This window comes from Maylandia zebra, linkage group LG15 (assembly GCF_041146795.1).
Source record: "Maylandia zebra isolate NMK-2024a linkage group LG15, Mzebra_GT3a, whole genome shotgun sequence".
In the NCBI taxonomy this organism is placed as follows: Eukaryota; Metazoa; Chordata; class Actinopteri; order Cichliformes; family Cichlidae; genus Maylandia; species Maylandia zebra.
Window position 1 is genome coordinate 29,644,324 of NC_135181.1, and position 21,215 is coordinate 29,665,538.

General features: G+C 40.2%; 1 protein-coding gene across 1 annotated transcript in view; it reads left to right on the plus strand.

Moving 5' to 3' along the window:
* The first annotated feature begins 3,474 nt into the window (after positions 1-3,474).
* Positions 3,475-21,215, plus strand: part of ptchd4 (patched domain containing 4) — a 67,668-nt gene continuing 49,927 nt past the window's right edge. Inside the window, exon 1 of the mRNA XM_004573664.5 lies at positions 3,475-4,440. Within this exon, the coding sequence (XP_004573721.2) occupies positions 3,841-4,440 (600 nt within the window). The 5' untranslated portion in view covers positions 3,475-3,840. The remainder of the gene's footprint in view (positions 4,441-21,215) is intronic.

A 21,215-nucleotide genomic window follows, 5' to 3' on the forward strand; every position in this document is an offset into this window, starting at 1 on the left:
TATTCATACCATCAGTGTGCAGTTGGCGCATTGTGTGCTTAGTAGATGTTGGCTTGTGTGTACTGTTTGATACGGAAACACCATTTTTACGAAGGTGTGAAGAGTTAATCTAGCTGTGTTTGCTTTTGCAAGAGAACTACAATGTTTTGATTATTGGGTGACAGGTTTTCTTATTTGTGTGAAGAGTTTTGCAAAATTAGCAATAGTTACAATAAATGTGCTTAAGCAATCAGAAAAAACTGTAAGTGGAGAAATACTAGATAGACTCTATAGAAATGTATTTCTATACCTTTGTTTCAGGGGTTGTCTAGTGTGCTCAAAGTGCCTTAGTTCCATCGTTTCTCATTGAGATGAATCCAGGTGTGGCATAACTTCAATGAAAAAACATTTTAAGCATGGCACTAACAGCAGACACTAAAGTAGACTTTGGCTAGGATTTACTCAAATTGCAAAACAAAAGGAAAAAAAAATTGTCCAGTGTAATCCAGTGGGGTAAACTCTTCTGCAAAAACCTTAACACTTTTGATTCTACAGTTTTTGATTGATAATATAATTAAAAAATCACCTGAATTAAAAAGCTTGGCCAGTCTATGACATGGGAAATTGTCCATATCTACAGTGGGGATTAAAATATGAATGAAAAATAAAGGCGGAGTGTTGGAAAAATTGTTGGTTAAACATATTACATTAGGACAATTTTTTAATAGATCCTAATCTGAAAAAAGCTTTGACCTGATCAACTTGCCTACTTAGATATAATGGTCAGAGCTGCAATCATCTTTCTATTATTGTCACAGATTTTATTGCTAATGTATTATCTTAGTTAATAACAACTTTTTCAGACTCCATTCTCTACATCACACATGTTGTACAAGCTGTTCACGAAGATGAAGCTCCTGTGTTACAGTGATAAATCGCTAAAGCTCTTTCACTTGCTAATGCTAGCTGTGTTTCCACACAAAGGGCATAACGTAACTGACCTCAGAGCAATGAAAGCTGAGCCAGCAGCAGCTTGTCTTGCAGACTGATCTCCCATCAATTAACCGTGAAAGATCAGAGGTTTATCCACAATGTACAAGTGCAATCACCAGAAAATGCTCCTGGACTCAGATTGTCCAGAATTGAGACAGCTGCAGTTTCCTATGAACACAAAACAAGTGCAGCTTTCAGCGCAATAGCCAACTGTGGCTACAAGATGGCAGTAATGTAAAGGATAGATGCAAACAGGCGAGACGTTTTATGACAACACTGTCCAAGATGAGGGAGCGATTGATTTGCTTTGGTACCTTTTATTAATATCTATTTTTAGATTTGTCAAGCCTTTCTTGTCCTGACAGAACACCACTAGCTAGTGCTGTTCCCACAAATGGACAGAAATTATCCAGCCTTCTCTGAAACAAACGTCCTGATTAGAACTGGATTACAAAGTACTCTCACAAACAGGTCTACACCTATTGTAGCCCATGTTACATATGCTGATCAGAAGTTCCTCTTTCTGCTATATTAATGGGTGTCTTAAAGCTTACTACTGTACATCTACATTAAGAGACTCCTTTACCAGCAAGTCAGACTCCACACAAAGTCACACTTGTCATTGAGTGGGGGGTATAGAACCCAATTTGGAATTGTTCCAGTGTGTCTATGGACATAAGCTTAAGTAAAAGGTGTTCTAAATTACCACAGATGTCATCTGCTCCACAGACATAGTGTTACTATTCTTCACACTGTCCATCAATCAGTTAATTAATCTTCTCCAATTCAGGAATACTAGGTGGGGGAGGGGGAAGTGGAGCCTACGCTACTACGCTATATGTGGAGATGTGGAGAACATGTGAATATCACACAGAAAAGCCCCAGTCAGATGCGGATTCAAACCCAGGACCTTCTTGAAATAAGGCAACTGCACTAACCACCACACCACCATGCACATGAACTCTATGCTATGGGTTTGCTGTTACAGAAGTAGACATCATATGCTAAGAGTCATAATCAACAGCCTCCTATTAGTATATATATTCTTTTGTTAATAAACAGCCTTTTGTGTGACTGTGTTTTATATGGAGAGAATAGCAACGATCACATCCACGATCACAACTCTACTCAGGTTCCTGTTACTAGATCTCAAAGATTCATGTTTGTTTGAATAAAAAAAAAACCCACTTCATATTAATTTTCCCATTTTTGTAGTCTAAGTGCCAGTTGGTGCTGGTAAACTATATAATCCTTTTCTGGTTTGTGTACATTTTGTGGGGGGCAGGATATATTGAAAAATAACTAATGTCACTAAGATCTCTGGACAAGTACTAAGGGAAGGTTTGCAGTATATGCTGACTCATGAGTGCCCATATGCACTTGAAGACTTGAGAGTAGGACAGGCCCCATACATTTGGCAGGAATGAACCTCAGATTCTGTGAGTTTGCAGATTGGGATTGCGCCACTGAAGAGCAGGTGCATTCATTGAAATTTGCTGTGACGAGTTCTAATACTGCGCCAAAAAAAAATAATGCCATGGCACCTGCGTCTCATGATTATACACATGGTTTCCTTTGGCACAGATGTCTTGATGCACCAGCATCTACAATATTAAGTCCTTGAGAGATAACTGTCGCCCTAAGATCTGAGATGGCAGGAACTAGCGCAGGTTATTGGCTGGTTGGAAGGTTGGTGGTTTAATTCCTGGCTGTTGCTCCAGGATGCATGCCAAAGCATCCTTTGGCAAGATACTAAACCATCGATTGTAACTGTGTGTGAATGTTAAATATAAAGCACTTAGGCATAGAAAAAAGTGCTTTTGTGAATGAGGCATGTTGTTTAAAGAGTGCTTCAGTGGAGTAGAAAAGCCCTACACAGGAACCAATTAATTTACCAAGACAACCTGCCATTTGGTCTTGTTGGACCTTTGCTCCCTTTAGCATGTCTATACCAATTCTAAGAAAAGGATGAATCAAGGTCATTTCTGAGAACTGCAGTCCATGTTAGTGTCCATCCAAATATAAAGATATATCAAGAAATATCTTTATGCACTTCTCAAATGTCCATTTAAATTGTCGAGGATTTTGGCAATATGAATGTGAATAACTGGACAACTTACAAAGACATACTTTAAAAAAAAAAACATCAGGGAGGTCTGTGCTGAATGATCCATTTACACCACCATGCCTGGCCTGCACAAACCACTCAGCGTGAAGCACTGCACAAGTTGGGTTTTCCCCATTCATGAAGCTAACACTGACTCATTTCTCCAAGTGCTGCTGGTCATTCAGCCACCTGCGGGAGCATTTTACAACTATCATGTTGCCTCCCCGGTTCCCAAAAATAACCACGGGTCACCCCTCTCCTCCCTCCCTCCACATCCATCCTTCCTCTTCAACCCCGCCACATGGTTACAGTTAAGTACATAAATCAGGCGCCACCGCTGGTGTGAGAGCTGTAGAGGCAGACAGAAGGCATACACACACATACTCACACACACATGCACATCCCACTGCCGCGGCTCGTCGCTGCTACTGCAGCCGGTGCAGAGCAGGAGACTCGCAGCATTCTCTCCATCACACGCAGGCGGAATGGCTTGAGATCAGACATCGTGGACTCGTCTCGTTCGGCTCACGCACTATGATTTTGTGACTGTCTGAGTATGCGTGCGTGTATGTGCGTGCGCGCGCGCGCGCGCGTTAGCCCGCCTTGCCGCGAATTGCTGCAGTGCTGTTTTCCAGGTGTGCGAGTGCGTGTGTGTGAGAGTGTGTAAGCGTGTGTGCATGTAAGAGTGTGTGCATGGTGTTGTAGCCTGGTGTAATTCTCTTACGAATTGTACTAAGCCGGGGAACGGAGTCTGATGTCACATGTGCTTCATCGGAGGAGACGGGGCATCTGCAAGCTGGATTTTGTGGAGGATGCTGCGGCAAGTGATACACAGAGGGCTCAAGGCTTCGTTCTACTGGCTGGGCTTATTCGTTAGCAGACATCCCGTTTTCTTCCTCACCGTCCCTGCGGTGCTCACCATCATTTTCGGATCTACAGTGCTGAGCCGATTCAAGCCGGAGACGGACCTGGAGGTACTGGTCGCCCCGACTCACAGCCTCGCCAAGATCGAGCGGAGTCTCGCTAACAGCTTGTTTCAAATCGACCAGTCAAAGCACAAGCTGTACTCGGATTTGCACACCCCGGGCAGATATGGCAGGCTGATCCTGCTCGCCAAGTCCGGGGGGAACATCCTGGAGCTGGCCGATCAGGTCCTGCAGGTCCACAAGCAGGTGTTGGATCTGCGCGTCAATTACAAGGGATTCAATTTCACGTTCGCGCACCTCTGCGTCTTGAGCCACAGGGACAAGCGCTGCCTACTGGATGATATCATCACCATCTTCGAAGACATCAGGCAGGCTGTGCTTTCCAACAGCACTTTCCACAAGGTGCCCATTAGTTATCCGAACACAACATTAAAGGTGAGGGTTTTTTTTTTCTCTCTTTCTCCCTCTCAGCCAGGCCCTTCACGTGCGCATACACGCTCCCCAAACCCATCTCCATCAGAGCAGCAGCCCCAGCAGTCAGCATGTGAAGCTCTGAGGCTGGCCCTCGGAGCTTGCTATAATTTCTGAATGAACAGAAAACACTTGTATACCAGACTGTAATTTGGGGCTGCACAGTGCCTCATATATCAGCCAGCGAAGGGGAAGCCTCTCCATAACACACACACAGCCGGCTTTTCAGTTTTCACCCTCCCTTTTTGGTGCAGGTGAATTGATTGGCTGCATGCCGCTTGCCCTGATCTGCTCCTCCACCTTCACTCACTCACATCACACACACACACACACACACACACACACACACACACACACACACACACACACACACACACACACACACACACACAGGGATATCCTGACTATATGACTTTTTTTTTTTGATGCAGTGTCTCCCTCCTGGCTGCACAATCATTGGCCACAGTAGCTATGGCCTTACAGGTATCCCATCTTGGTTGCCTGTAGCTTCACCTGTACTGGATCTGCAGCTGTATTTATTACAGGCCACCCACCACAACATAAAAAAAGAATTCTAGATGCAACATGTAGACATTAAGGTATATTGGAGCTCAGAAGGCTCACATATATATGAGCTGTAAATCTGCTGCACTCTTGCATGATTTTCAATAAGGAATATTCATTTCCATTTGTTGTTGATAGAGATTAGCACACTTTGCAGTATTGTCACTCCACAAGGCAGGCAGTGGAGTGCATTGTGGGTTCAAAGTATAGACTGGATATAAAAAATGGACAGATCACTCTGACATCATCTATTAGTTAGCAAATGACTTGTTGTAAACATTCAAGCTGAGCGTTTTGGTTGTCAACATTAGTGACATCTTAGTGTTTTGAAACTGGTAATGTCAAGTCAGCATTAGTATTATGGCCACAACCATGCTAATCAGCTAATGCTAGCTTTGTTAGCAATCCATATCAATAAACATAACTACCGCGATGCACAGACATAGAAAATGCTAATTAACACTAAATAATAGACTAATTCTGAAATTTCACTCATTAAAACTGCAGACTTTGGCTTTGAGTATTTGTCAGGTATTTCCAATAAAAATCTCTATAACAGCACAAACATGGTGGAGAGGTCTATCTCCCTAAATATTGGACTTCGAATAGATGTGCATATTGGGTCTGTTGGTCCATGATCAATTCTGGACATCTATATGGCGTCCAAACTAGGTTCACAATTTGGACGTCCAACCATGGCCTATCTTGGACGTGAATAAGACGTTCAGCATTTGAACTTTACAACTGGGCAATTCTTTTGGAGGTCATGGGGATGTCTATGGCAGGTGCAAGAAATTTACATTGTTAGTAAATGTTATATTTTTTTATTTACAAATATCAGTATTGTGTTATCAACATGATATGCATGAATACAAATTATTTATAAACAAACACAATCTATTAATCTATTATGTGTTAGTCTATTGATTTATTCAGTACCTTTTTTTGTTATTTTACATATTCCTGTTTTTTTAACTGGTTTATCTGCTTCAATTAAACAATTTAATTGTTTGTAACCAGGTTAAATCTGTCATATCTGTGATTCCTGAGATTAGGGACAAAACAGGTTTTAATTTTCTAAAATATAATTTTTGATTTTTCAAAAACATATTTACATATAATTGTTACACAAAGTTTTGGCTGTCTCACCATGTTTTGGTACAATCTCCCAGGTGTAACATTTTTTAATAATTTATGTTTTTGCTGGAGAAGTGCAAGGTTTTTGTCAACACCGTCAGACACAAAGAAATGCAAAAATATATATTTTAAATTAAGTTGTTTCAGCTATTTTGACTATTAGCAGCTTCTCTGTTCTATTGTTTATGCACATATGTTTTCAAAGTAATTATACCACATTTAAAAGTAAGATTGTTTTGGCTTTTTATTATTAGAGTTACAGTCATACATATTTTCAGAAGCTTGTATTTAATCTGTATAAGAAACAATCATATTAAGCAACATGCAAATTACACATTTATTGAGAAAATTACGTATTTTTATTGGAAGATCATGAGGGAGGAAACTATATGGTTCTCCAAAAGAGAAAAATAAACAAAAACTCCATATTATGGAGTTGACAAGGTGCTGACGGTGGTGACACAAATCTGACGGTGGTGACACACTAGTAGAAAACAAGATATTATTTCTTTCAAAATGACAATTAAACCTTAACAACCTTTGTAATATCACAAGACACATCATAACAATTCTGTTTTTGCACATGTCAAGTTCTACATCTTAATAGTTCACCAGCTACCTACTACTCCTTGATTCCTAAAGTTCTCTGTGGTTGTGTGTTTAGACCTTGCTGGACTTTCTCTCCTTTAGACTCTCTGTGCTTGTTTCCAAAACTTTCTCTTCTGACTTTTTTCTCTTCCTTTCAGATCACTGGTGTTCTTTATTTTTCCCTCTTTCACTCTATTTCTCCATCTTTCCCTTTCCTTTATGAGAAACTCTTTCTTCAACTCAGGCTGGCTGTTATTTTTTTCTCTCTTTCTTTTTTGATCATCCCTGTTCCTTCTCTTTCGTTCCTCTGCTGACAGGTTCCCCTTTGCTATTCTAGCCTGAAATGTACCATTTTTTTAATTACTATAATTCTTCTGAACCTTGTGCTTTTTCACAGATTAAGGATGAATATTCACAACACAATTATGCATTAAGCAATAGAAATGCTATCCAGCCATTAAGTTTGATGTCATTAGCCATTTCCAGGTCCAAACTCTGCTGCAGATCCCAAAGCAAAGGAACTCTGCGGCATCACTGAGAGTCACAAACTGTCTAAATTCTTTCATCTTTAATAAAATGATCAGTGTGGCTGCACTAGCAGGTGTAACATCCAGGCATCCATGAAAACAGAATATATGAAATTTAAAGTTAAAGTTAGATTGCTTGTTTCCACCTGAACATGATATACCAGCTCTGCTACCACTTCCAACATAAATGGAGACAGAAAACTAAACAGCAGTGACTATTGTCAGGTTACTGAAGTTAGGCTAGCTGGTATATAGTGATGTGCTACGTGATCGCTAGCGACACAGCTGTGTTAGCATAACATAAACACAGTGAAGCTGGAGGATGAATGCTAACTTTTTTCCACTTGATAAAAGTTAACGTGAGGGTTTCCGATGGTTAGGCTGACAGTGATCACTGGCTGTTTTTAGGGGCTTGTTCAGATGTAATAGAACAAGATAAAAAGCATTAAAACATTTTAACAGCACAACAGGCTTAACAAACACAGAGTAGTTTGGGCCTGGAAGCAGGATTCATACATCATCACTTAAAGAATAGCTCTCGGGGGACAGCTAGCTCAGTAGATGCCACATGATCGAAAGGTTGGGCGTTCAAATCCAACAAACAGAGGCTATCCTGGATTGGTAGCTGCCCACTGCATCACTGAGTGAATGGGTTAAATGCAGAGGACTAAGCATTTTCCTACAGGATTAATAATGTATACATACACAATGAGATTCAAGATAAGGCAAATTTGATAATATTTGACACATCCGTGAAGCAGAAATATCAGTAAAATACACAAGAAGTAATATGACTGAAATATTAGTAAAAAATAACTTAATATAAATGGTGAATAGCACACTTTTGTGACATTTGTCAACATCATTAGAAAAAGGGTCAACACCGTCAGACAAAAATCCTGATGGTGTTGACATCTGATGGTGTTGACAAAATACCCTACTTTCTCTAAAGATTAGATCAGCAGACATCTCCAAGATGTCTGCTGATCTCTGTACAGAAAACATGCCCTCCACCCTCTGGAAATATTAGACTGCAGATACTATAGAAGCAGTATAAAAATGATGTCTAAGTTGTTTGATATTAATAAGACATCCACAATGGCCACGTTTGGATTATAGGTAGCCTGTAACACAGAGGTCAGACAGACGGCAACATAACATTCATAAACAATTCCTTCAGTGGACCAAAATTGTACATCCAAAAACAATTTATAAAAGATGTCACTCCAAGTCACTTTGCGCAGTGGGCATAGACTGCTTTGACTACCTAACTTGAAGTGCTACGAGTATATACCAGAGTCTATGAGGATTGACTTCCTGTTGGAGCCAGCCAAGTAGCTAGTAGAAGAACTAGAGTTTCGTGTCAGCTCCAAAGTTTGTTGCTTACAGTAGGTAAAGCATATGCTGCTTTACTGTCCTGCTGGACACTAATGTTATCCATAATTTACAAAATGTACTTACTATTGTGTTCAGCGTGGCTTGAAAAAGTGACTAGGCCTGAAATCTAACCAGAAGAGTATTTACAGAGGTAGGACAGCAAAGAAGTTGAGGATCAGTTTCCCATAGAACCACAGGTCTTTGTCAACTACCGTTAACCAGTGATGGGAATAACGGCGTTACAAGTAACGGCTTTACTAACGGCAAGTAATCTAACTAATTACTCTTTCTATCATTACAACGCCGTTACCATTACTAACAAGAAAATGTAGTGCGGTTGCGTTAATATTTTTCAACAAACAGACGGTTGAAGCTGTGTTCAGCTTACCACATCTTATATCAGTTGCACGGAAGTAGCTGTCTACATAAGTAATCTGGGCACTACAGCTTTAAGCAGCTGCGCACGCTCCAGCGGACGGGAATCACTTTCTGGCAGATGATCACTTTTTGGCACACAGAAATAGTCACTCTAATATCCATTTTATACACCACTAGTTAATTTCATTGTGATGTACAGGCCACTTTACACTTTCTCTATCTGCAGCAAATGTACAGTGGGCTCAGACTGACATGAACACAAATTCAGAGTATCACATGCTTGGATTCCAGGATGGTGGGTTGTAACTTCCTCCAAGAGCTGCCACAGCAGAGCCATCCGAGCAGCATCAGTGTCTGAGCACAGTGATGAGGCCATCCATCGCGCTGTTACAGACTGTTTGGCTCCTAATATTCAGTTAGATAGACAGACAGTGTATTCTTCTTTTGGATGTCAAGTTGTAGCCCAGCGTGGTTTTAGAATTTGTGTTTTCTCTTCATTGAGCCGTTTTATTCAGTGTCATGTCATTTCCCAAAAAGAATGATAAAGCACTCTTTTAGAAGGTGGAAAACCATGTACCTGCCGATGTGGTACTTTAAAAAAGACATCATTTTGGCATTGAAGATCATCATAATTTGATCTCATTGCTTTGCTGTATTAGAATTTGTGTTGTAGATTGACATAGGCAAGTGCTAAATATCACATAAAGCAACACGTCATATTAGCAATATGTCACCATAAACCTCATGCAGACACTGATTCCTGCTAACTATTGTTTTGTCATATACAAATAAAATAGTTGGAATTTCATTCACCAAAAACTGAAACACAGACTTCGTTGACAGGCTGTTACAACAAATAATAATACATGAAGCAATTCTTCAGATAACTGCATCCAAAATGATTCAAAAGGCACCAACAAGAGGCACACAGTCAAAAAGTCAAGGTTCACTTCAATTAGCAGGGGTGACACATAAGCAAACAGCTGCAGCCAGATGTTTCAGAACCCACCACAGATTCAAAGTAACCATGTTTCTAATAATCCATAATTCTTCAAGTCTTAATACGATTAATACAAGTTGTTTTAAGTCTAAAAAAATGGAAGAGAAAAACAAGCTATAACAAATTTTAGTATCAGGCTGTTTGTTTTCTGCTTTAAAGTTTTCCAATCCCCATGAACTTAAAATTTGGCAGTCTATGGGGGTTGACTGTCTTTTTCAGTTAGACTCAAGAGGACACTTTAGGAACTGCACTGGCTTCAGTTTTTAGCCCTGGAGGCTGATTTTTGGATGTTCAATCCCTCTACCCCATGTTTTTCCCTTTGCTGGCCTTCATCTTTTTCCTATTATAGTTCCTACAGCCACAAGAATCTGCTGTTGCACAAAAGTAAATAGAAAAAAAAGATCTTTTGAGGCTGTTTTCTGAATGACAGCTACTGCTCTACATAAATGATCAATGTAATGCTAAAAGAAAATAAATGGTAGTACTGAAGAGCCACTAAATTAGAATGAGTCATTTCACTGTCATTTGCCACTTCAGAGTGAGGTAGTTTATTACATTCTTTATTACATACATTTTTTTTCAGTGCCATTTCCTACCTTGCCATCGTGCTGTGCCACTTAATATAAACATGTGAACGTGTTAACGTGGGGTACAGCTTCAGTAAAACAGTAATTTAATGTTTTTGTACATTCCTATAGCTGCAAGTTTATACCTTATATGGACAAAAGTACTGGGGCACCTACACATTACACCTCAAGGAGATCCTCAGCCATTAAAGTCCCATGCTGTGAAGCTTCTGGCACACAGTTTTTGTGCTGCTGTTAATGACAGAAGAGGTTTGGAACTGTTAATAACTGAACTGAGCTCTGGCAACTTTTATACACTACCAATCTCAGCACTCTGCCACCCTACTGTTTGGTGTGTTGGAGTGTTGTGCTGTGATGGAGATACCACACTTCCTGGGGAGCTGAACAAGTTCTACACACGGTTTGATGCACTGAACAACACGCAAGTGAAGAAAGCCATGCCCCCCACCACTGACCAGACCATCTCTCTGCCTGCAGCCGACGTGAGGAGAATTTTCACCAAGGTCAACCCACGGAAAGCTGCTGGACCAGACAACATCCCAGGTCGTGTGCTGCGAGACTACGCTGATCAGCTGGCTGATGTCTTCACAGACATCTTCAAGTCTTCACTGAGCCAGATGATCGTCCCAGCGTGCTTCAAGTTCACCACCATCATCATGGTGCCAAAGAAATCCTCAGTACCCCCAAAAACTGTTTGACAAACTCAGCAAGTTGGGACTCAGCACCTCTGTTTGAAACTGGATACTAGATTTCCTGTCAGAGAGGCCTCGGTCCGTCCGAATCTGCGACAACATCACCAGCACCATCAGGCTTAGCACAGGAGCTCCTCAGGGCTGTGTTCTCAGCCCACTTTTATTCACCCTCCTGACACACGACTGCACCACACTACACAGCTCTAACCACATCATCAAGTTCGCTGAAAACACAACTGTGGTTGGACTCATCAGCAGCAACGACAAGTCACCATACAGAGATGAGATTCAACAGCTGGCGTCCAGGTGCTGCAAGAACAACGTGTCACTGAATGTGGAGAAAAACCAAGGAGATGATCGTTGACTCGGTCCACCCACACACCACCACTCAGCATGCGCGGTTCCATGGTAGAGACCATTAACAGCATCAAGTTCCTGAGAGTTCACATCTCAGACGACCTCACCTGGACCACCAACACCTCCACCATCATCAAAAAGGCCCAGCAGCGCCTCCACTTCCTGAGACGCCTGAAACGGGCCAACCTCTCTCCTCCCATTCTCACCACATTCTACAGGGGCACCATAGAGAGCGTTCTGACCAGCTGCATCTCCGTGTGGTTCGGCAACTGCAATTTTGGTGATCTCAGCAAACTACAACGAATTGTTAAAGTAGCTGCCAAGATCATCGGAAATCTCTCCGTTTGCTAAAGGACATCTACCACAACCGCTGATATAATAATAAGGCCTCTGGCATCATGCTTGACCCCTCACACCCCTCACATGGACTCTTTTCTCTCCTTCCATCCAGCAGACGCTATCGCAGCATTGGGGCCCGATCCTCCAGACTGTGGAATATGTTTTTCCCACAAGCCATCAGACTCCTGAACTCACTACCAGACCTCCCCCCCACCACACACACCCACACAAACTGTTAACCAACTCTTTTGCACTTTACATACCACTGCCTCTGTAAGACATGCTGCTCTATGGACAATTTTGTTTTACTCCATTTTATAAGCTGCTACACTGGTCACTTTAAACCACTCCAAACTGTAAATTGTAAATTCTAATTGTAACTTCTCTTGATCCCCTAAGACTTAAGTGTATATTTATTTTCCTCTCTTTTTATATCTATTTATTAGCTTTTTTTTAAACTGATGTAACCGGAGACTTGTCGCCTCATCTCTCTGTATGCTGCAATGGATATAGCAGAGATGACATTAAAGTTTAGTTTGACTTTGACTTTGACTTTGGTGGAATTACCGTGGCTCCTAAACATTTCTACTTTGCCTTAACATCACTTACAACCACTGAGTGTGGAATACCTTGGAGGGAAGAAATTTTACGAACTGAGATGGGTTGCAAAGCAGTTTGCAGAACAACAACTACACAACAACTTTGAGCAAGTTAAAACAGCTCAAATAGATAGTGTGCTCTATATGGCCAATTGGATCTGCAGAATGTTGGCTTACTCTACTATGTGGGCTGGGCACTGAGATAAGATAATCTGCTGGGATTGTGGTTGAACTTGACTTCATGCCCTCCTGAACTGTGCTGAATTTTTTCACTTTGTGCTAACACTAGAAAGTTGGTTTAAAATGGAGCACTGTAACAAAAAATAATTTCCCCCAGGGATCAATAAAGTATTCTGATTCTGATTCTGATACACAGCATTTGAAAGATTTCAGCTTTCTTCAGTATCATAAAATACTTTCTTTAGAGAGCGTCTTCAACTATTTGACTTTTGATAGGAACAACAAAAAAAAACCAAATTCAGTGTCAATTATCAAATTTTCTCATCTTGAAAATTCACCATACCATCGTCCAGCCTTGTCTTCAGTCTTGTTTTTAGGTGAAAAGAATATGTAAATTACATACAAGTTTCCAAGTTTTCTTATAATTTCTTATAATATAATGAATTTAATGTAATATATTTTCAGTCTTACTCCCATCACTCTCTCGAACTAAAATATCGAACTACAATATTACCGTCTTGAAGGTTTATGTGACCTACAGCTCTCCCTGCACTGTGTCAGTCACTCTGCACTCTCCGTGTTCCTGAATCCTCCCCCTTGCTGTTTGCCAGTGTGACGAGCTGTCTGGGCTAATTAATTTTTCGGACTTCTAATGCCTTATCCTACTCTTTGATGTTACAACCAGGGTTATTTCTGTACATACTTGTATACAGAAATAACCTATGAAAAAACTTTTTGCCAAGTTTTATTCCCAGGAGAAAAAGCTTAAAATAGATGTTGCTATTTTAATCTGTCTGCTATATTTGAATTTTCCAAATAAAAACACAAAATATTATGAAAAAAATGTAGAAATGTAGCCACTGAAACAACAGGAGAAATGTTCATGATACTTAAGTTGTCTATAATAATGTCAGTAGAATTACACTCTCAGTACTTATTCTAATATTTAAAAAAATGATTTTCCCATGTAGTTAAACATAAACTGCTTGATTAGAAACTTGTACATAACATTCTACTAATTTAAAATGTTAAAATTCTATTTTGTTGACAGGACAGATTAAGATGTTGGGAAGGCTAGAAGGAACTAGGGATGGGAATTGAGAACGGGTTTTTGGAGAGAACCGAATCCTGGTAGTTCAGTTTGAATTGTTAATCTGCTTCAGAACAGCCGCACTAGATGCCATCTTTCATGTTTGCTGTGCTTGTGGGCATCATTCTTCTTTTTTAGCCTAAACTAGAACACCTGTCAGCATATTGTAGCCTTGGCATATATGCTTCCTATGTGCCTGTGGTAAAGAAAAAAAAAGTTTGACAAGTATTGTAAGTATTAGTTCCAGTGACATCCCTTGAAATACATACTTTTCTATTTAACCCCTAACCTTAAGCAATACACCATTACCCAAATACTTGGGTGTACCTAAAACTAAATTTTGTCCAAGGTCATACAGATATTAACTGCTGCTCTCCAGCTCATTAGTAATTATAGGTTAACACTTGTTTATTGGATAAGAAGCATGGAGCAGTAATGACAGTAATAGATTTCACAACTCTTAGAGAAATTATCTTTTGCTCAAGGGTTTACATGGTTAATGTTTTTGAATTATGCACACAATAAAATCACTGCCTCAATAAATCAGTATTTTGTACTTGAAAAATGACCTTGGTATTTAATTATAAAACTGTCAATTCCCATACAATATTTCCCCAAATTCATTATCAAAATAAATAAATAATAGATAAGAAATAATAATAATGGCCTTTTCAATAATGGGCCATTATTGAAAAGGCCCATTATCTTTAATGGGCCTTTTCAATAATGCAATCTGTTGTTATAACAGCTTATGTATAAAATGAAGAATACATTTTATAAAATGAATATTAGCTTGTAATGTTTGAGCAAATACTGACTTCTTCCTAGCAGCACGGCGGTTAGCACTGTTGCCGCACAGCAAGAAGGTCCTGAGTTCAATTCCACCATCAGGCCGGGGTCTTTCTGTGTGGAGTTTGCATGTTCTCCGGCTTCCTCCCACTGTCCAAAGACATGCAACTTGTGGGGATAGGTTAATTGGATAACTAGGTGTGAATGGTTGTCTGTCCCTGTGTGTTGGCCCTGCGACAGACTGGCGACCTGTCCAGGGTGTACCCCGCCTCTCACCCTATGACAGCTGGGATAGGCTCCAGCGCCCCCCGCGACCCTGAAAAGGATAAGCGGAAGTGAATGAATGAATGGATGGACCTTTTTAAAATTATGTGAAAAATAACTAACTTATGAAATCCTTATGATTTTTCATTATATCATAGGAACATGTAAAAAATAGTATAAATAAAGGTTCAAGGTTCAAGGTTCTTTATTTGTCACATGCATAGTTATACAAGTATAACACACAGTGAAATGTAGCCTGACACGCTCCTCGACATGTGCAAAAATTGGGGGGGGGGGGGGGGGGGGGGGGGGTGTAGAGGAAGAACACTATATATATATATACATACATATAGTATATACACTGGGTGAATGTGCAGTAGTAGCAGCAAGCAGGTGAATTCTGTACATTAATATGAATAGACATCTGACTATTTTACAGGATAGACAATATAAACATATTTAAAATTAAAGGAATTGAAATGTACATTGTGCCTTGGTTTAGAGTGTCTGGAAGAGAGTCCCGTCTCAGTCAATTATAGATGATGTGAGAGGGCGGGTGTGTGTGTTTAGGGCACGGATGGCTTGGGGATAGAAGCTCCTCTTGAGTCTCTCTGTCCTTGCCCGGAAGATGCGGAACCTTCTACCAGATTGCAGAAGTTGGAACAGTTTGTTGCCTGGATGGGACGGGTCCTTCAGTATCTGCGCTGCTCTAGTCCGGCATCTCCTGGTGTAGGTGTCCTGAAGCGGGGGGAGAGCAATCCTGAACCTTGAACCTTGAACCTTGAATGTATAAACCACTGCATTACATATACATATATCAGTATAGGGTTGCCTAGAAAACTGATACTAAGCTATTAATTAAGATTAAAATAATAATAATGGATTGCATTTATATAGCACTTTTCGGGGCCCTCAAAGCGCTTTACAATTCTACTATTCATTCACTCTCACATTCACACACTGGTGGAGGCAAGCTACAGTAGTAGCCACAGCTGCCCTGGGACAGACTGACAGAAGCGAGGCTGCCATATTGCGCCATCGGCCCCTCTGGCCATCACCAGTAGGCGGTAGGTCAAGTGTCTTGCCCAAGGACACAACGACTGAGACTGTCCGAGCCAGGGCTCGAACTGGCAACCTTCCGGTTACGAGACGAACACCCAACTCTTGAGCCATGAATAAATAATATTGATTTAGGCACTCATTTCAAAGAATATAATTACAGACAGGTCTGTTTTTGCCTCCTTGAGCTTATACACAACTTAACACAGCACTACTGTGGACAGACGGAAACACAGCTCCTCCTCTCACTGAAGTAGTTAATGTTCATAATGATTATTATGATGACGGTATCATATGAAGGTCAGTAGAGCTCCCATTTAAACCACAGTTATTATAATTTTTTATTTTCTAATTAGCTTTTAATTTGTCTTGACATTCTGTTTTTATGTCACTTTAGTTTCCACAGTAGATTTTTTTTATTTCAGATTATTATTTTTTATCATTTGAAAATGTTTAGTTTTAATTTAGTTTAAGTTTTTTTCAGTGTACGTTTTATTCATTTCTTTTTTAGTGACAGGCAAGATTTATGAAAATTAGTGCATGTGTTACAATAAAAACACAACTTTTTGGAAACAGTGGACTCGCAGTCTTATAAGCATTCAGACTCAAAAAAGTCTATCAGTGACTCACTAATAGAGAAGTTGTAATGTTTATTTATTTTTACATAGCTAACAGATACCAAAACTAGGGATACTTCCTCTACATTTGTATTTCATTTTGGTTAGTTTTAGAAGTGGACAAAATTGTTTCAGTTAGTTTCAAAAATATTGTAGAAGTATAGTTTTTATTTTAATTTGACTTAACCTCTAGTTCTAGTTTTGTTTTAGAAACTATACTAACCTAAGTTTGAGCAACATTTAAGTAATAAAAATATAATTAATGTTAACCTTTCAGCTTAGACATTTACCATTTAACTGTTAGTTTTCGTGATAGCCACATTACATTGGGTGACATTAACGTAGAAGCTAGCACATTACAGGCTGGGGATATAATATTAAGCTCAGTATTGTATAGTGATGAAATCTGAAAAGTCTTGTACATAATTATAAGCAGTCTGCTTTCCCTGATAGCCTTTTACCATATCTGCAAACATTCCTGTTTTGCTGTTTTCTACCAGAAAACTCTTGTAATTTATATGACTGTTAAATTTTATTATGAATAACTGTAGCATCCCTGAGTTTTAAGTGTTCATTTGCACCAATGGGAACCCCATTGGTGGTTGTGGGGGTTGAGCTGAATGGGGTTAAAAGTGTTTCAGCAGTCAACTTCTGTACAGAAATGAAGACTTTTGCCATCTTAGCTGTTCTTAGCTAAGAACAGCCATCTTAGCTGTTCTTAGCTAAAATGGCAAAAGTTTCTTTAACTCTTATTGCAAAGACACAGTAAAGAGCAAGAGTTAAAGAAACCCCAAACTAGCAAGATGAGCTTTTCAACAGACAAAAGCAAACCATGACAAGAAATATACCGTAGGACCTCCAAAACACAGGTTTAGGATCCAGGAATATGGTTTGGTTTGTTTATGGAACTACACGTCAGGTTGATGCAGTCTGCAACAACTTGAATGGCGTGGAAGGTTGTGGTGTAGGGTTAAGAAGGTTTTCTGGTTACATCGTAAGTTAGAATTCAGAGTTCCCACAGAAGTCTAAATCCAGTCGTATGTTTCACCTCAGAAGGTCACTATGAGTGAAAACATGTTTGGGTCAGGTTTTACTTTCTACTCCTCAGTAATTTTGACTTGGACATCTTTTTGCACGTCCAATCACTTTAATTTCAATAATGACTACTGTTAGGTTTATATTGTTGGATTGTGATGTATGTTTAGAAATATATACTCATATATGCTTATATGAGTATATATAATCGATTGCATATTGATAGGCTGTCTGATCCTTAGTAGTGTGCCTTCCAGAGGGTTCTGGCATGCACACACACCCTAAGGTCATGAGAGAGGTCGTACCTTCTCTTACTGATTTATGGTATAGGAGGACACCTACTCTGTATCTGTTTAATTATAAGAGCCCTTTGTTTAGGTGGACCGCTAGACTCCTGGCACCAGCTCTGGGGAGTCGTTCACAGGGTCACATCTTGACACACACACAAAAACACACACGCATACCTACACATACACACAGATGGTACTCTTTGTTCACGTGTATGCCTATGTAAGATGTCATATGTTAATGAACCTATGCATATTCATGTAACCACAACAAAGAGCAGTGCTACGGGGGAGCTAGCTGAGAGTGACTGGGGTTCGAGCGTCAGGAGCAGCGCTCGTCACAGTTCTCTCCCTCGTGCACGAGATCACACAAAGAGCTCTGCCTGGTGTCCAGTGCTTTTTGCCATTGTAGTAGAATTGTCTCTAATAGCTAGGTTTCATTTGACGTAGACGTGACGTCGACGTAAAGCGCGAAATTTGACTGGCGGTCGGAAGTGAAAAAGATAAGCGCAAAATCACAGACAGACAGTACGCAAAATGCCTATGTCCTGTTGTGTTTACGGATGCTCCAGTAGGTCGACCAGAGAAACTGATAAACGGTATTTTAGGGTACCAAAAATAGCCCAACGAAGAGGAGAAAAATGGAAAATTCTAACCGAAAAACGTAGGAAAAATGGATTTTAAATTTACGTTTACAGTCGGGAGGAGCAGAGTCTGCCAATGCCCGTGTCTGCAGCGACCACTTCGTCAGAGGTAATGTTATGTTTGCAAACGAACTTATTAGCATTAGGTTGTCGTTAAATTCTCGTTTACTTAGTGCTTTTAAGTTAGTAGTCTAATATTGACTTGATTGGGACTATAGGCTGCCCAAGTGCTTTGGATGACGAAGAGTCGGAGGACTGGGCTCCGACGGTCAATCTCGGCTACGAACGAAAACCCAGATCGGAATCAGTTCTCAAACGAGAGAAAAGAATGAAGCTTAAGGCAGAACAGCATCGATGTGCAGAGGCGATTTTGGATATGCAACAGACGGCTGAGAATGGTTTACCTTGAAACAAACAACTGTCACTCTAACGAAGACCTAAGGATGTGGCATGTTTGTTGACGTTAAAGCCGCTACCGCTAACTGTTAGCGTGTTTAAGATAAAGCAATATAAGAACAAACACTCACCCTTGCAAACACCAAACTGTATCCATCACGGAGACGTTTTGTTCCAAGGTTGTGGACCCACCCGCTGACAAAAAAATTGTACGCCTCCAGACTCTTGAAAGCTTTCATTTGCTGCCTAGTGTAGTAAGAAGTCTGGAGGACCAAGTAGTTGGTGATATCCACAGCCTCGATAGTAGGCAAATCCTTTACTTCTGTGGTGTATTCGGACATTTTCAAAGAATACGGATCACGTCCGATATATTTTTTAACTATCTGTTTATATCTCTCCCGAGAAACGGGGTCTAAAGTTGCACAATAGCTGCTCTCCTGACTCTCCACAGTGTCCTCCATGTTTACTTCCGCCCTCCACTCAAAAATCGCGCTGCCTCCGCACGTCATCAGAACCACGTGACCGCAACCCAACTATTGTTCCAGCGAGGGGTTTGTGCTAAACAAACCTATCAACTACCTGTCTTAGGTGTAGGATTTGGTTTAGGTTACTATCTTAAAATCCACCCGGTCAGTGCCAAACCAGCTACAATTAGGTTTGCCAACAAATATTCTGCATTTTATTCTGCAATCAAATATTTAAAACATTCGCTCGATCACAAAATTTGTGAGTGGGGTGTGGGGGTTATACCCTTGGCAGAACATAATGCAAAGCTGGATTTTCACAACAAACGTTGTTAGAGACTGTGCTGCTGGGGAGCTAACAGAGTACTAGCCACCTTTACTTTTAATACCAGAATAGGTGTGTGGTGTAGGACAAGGTGTAGCTCTCACTGCACCAGTAAGAGGGAAAAGCGAGAGAGTGGTGAGTGATTACTATATCACCTAACACATAAGCTGTGAGAGACATAAGCTATAAGCTGATGTAAGCAGAACAACTGAAGGTAGATGGTTTTCAGAAATCTCATCTGTCTGAGTCTTTTAGAATACAAGTCTTTAGTTCTATTAACTCCTTTAGGCTGTATTTATCATTTATGTAAAACTATCCCAACGTAACAGGTGGCTAATAACAAACCTGGGCTAGCATAATGGTTGTAGCATATGTTTGAAAATTCAAACCTTCCTGATTCTTACTGTAGGTCTTCTTACCCATTTTTTTTTACCTTTTGCTTATTTAATAATGTGTTGGTTTGAACCTAATGTGGACTTATTGAACATAGTGAAAAATTAGGTATTTTAAAGAAAACTCAAATACTAGTAGGGGTTGGACCAGGAAAGCTCTTTCTCCACCTCTTCCACCATCACCACCTCCATCTCACCTCAGACAGCAGTGAGGTGTCACCTCCCTCTTTCACACATCACTCAGCACATTTATCACACACAGTTCCTTTTTTGTCTCTCTGTGCTCACCTGGCCTCACTCTCATACGCAAGTATATTTTGTCTTATAAGGACTGCCACAAAAAAGAATAGAGAACAAAGCTGACAATTCTGCAGGCACAGAAATTGTTGCCCCGATTATGTCTCATTACTCACTTTCTTTAAAGCTTCAAAGGCACGCATGTTTAAGACTGCACACACTCTGAGCATGTATTGGCTCAGTGCAGATATTTATACATAAGTGTGCTGTGACTGTTGAGATTCATTTGAAATGCTTTAGTGAAACCAAGAAGTGAGTGTGAGCTTTGCGAAATTACACAAGTGAAATTGGAGCAAAAGCTTTTTGAGCTCCCTCAGCAATGTAATGTGATTACATTACATAAACATGTTCGTACACTGTCACGAAATGACAAATCTGAAGCACCGAGTTGGGATTGTTTTCGAAGAATGATAAAGCTCAAAAATAACATGCAGATCTCGCTCTTATAAATGGATCGATTTGAAGCAGACAGTAATAAAAGTCTCAGACTCTGACAGAAAACCTGACTTTTGAGTTATGGATGAGCTCAATCATGTGACTTCAAAATGCAGTGTCCACCACCAGTTTATTCTGCTGTTCACATAATCCCAGAGTGGAATAACTCCTTTCTCCTCACACTGAAGTAAATTGTTTACTGAAAATGAAGCAAACAATTGCAGGGATTTATTTATCTAGAAGCCTCAGATTTTTATCAAGCTCCCTGCTGTGAAACAGTACATTGCGACTATTTGATTGTGCTGGATTATTGTGTTTGT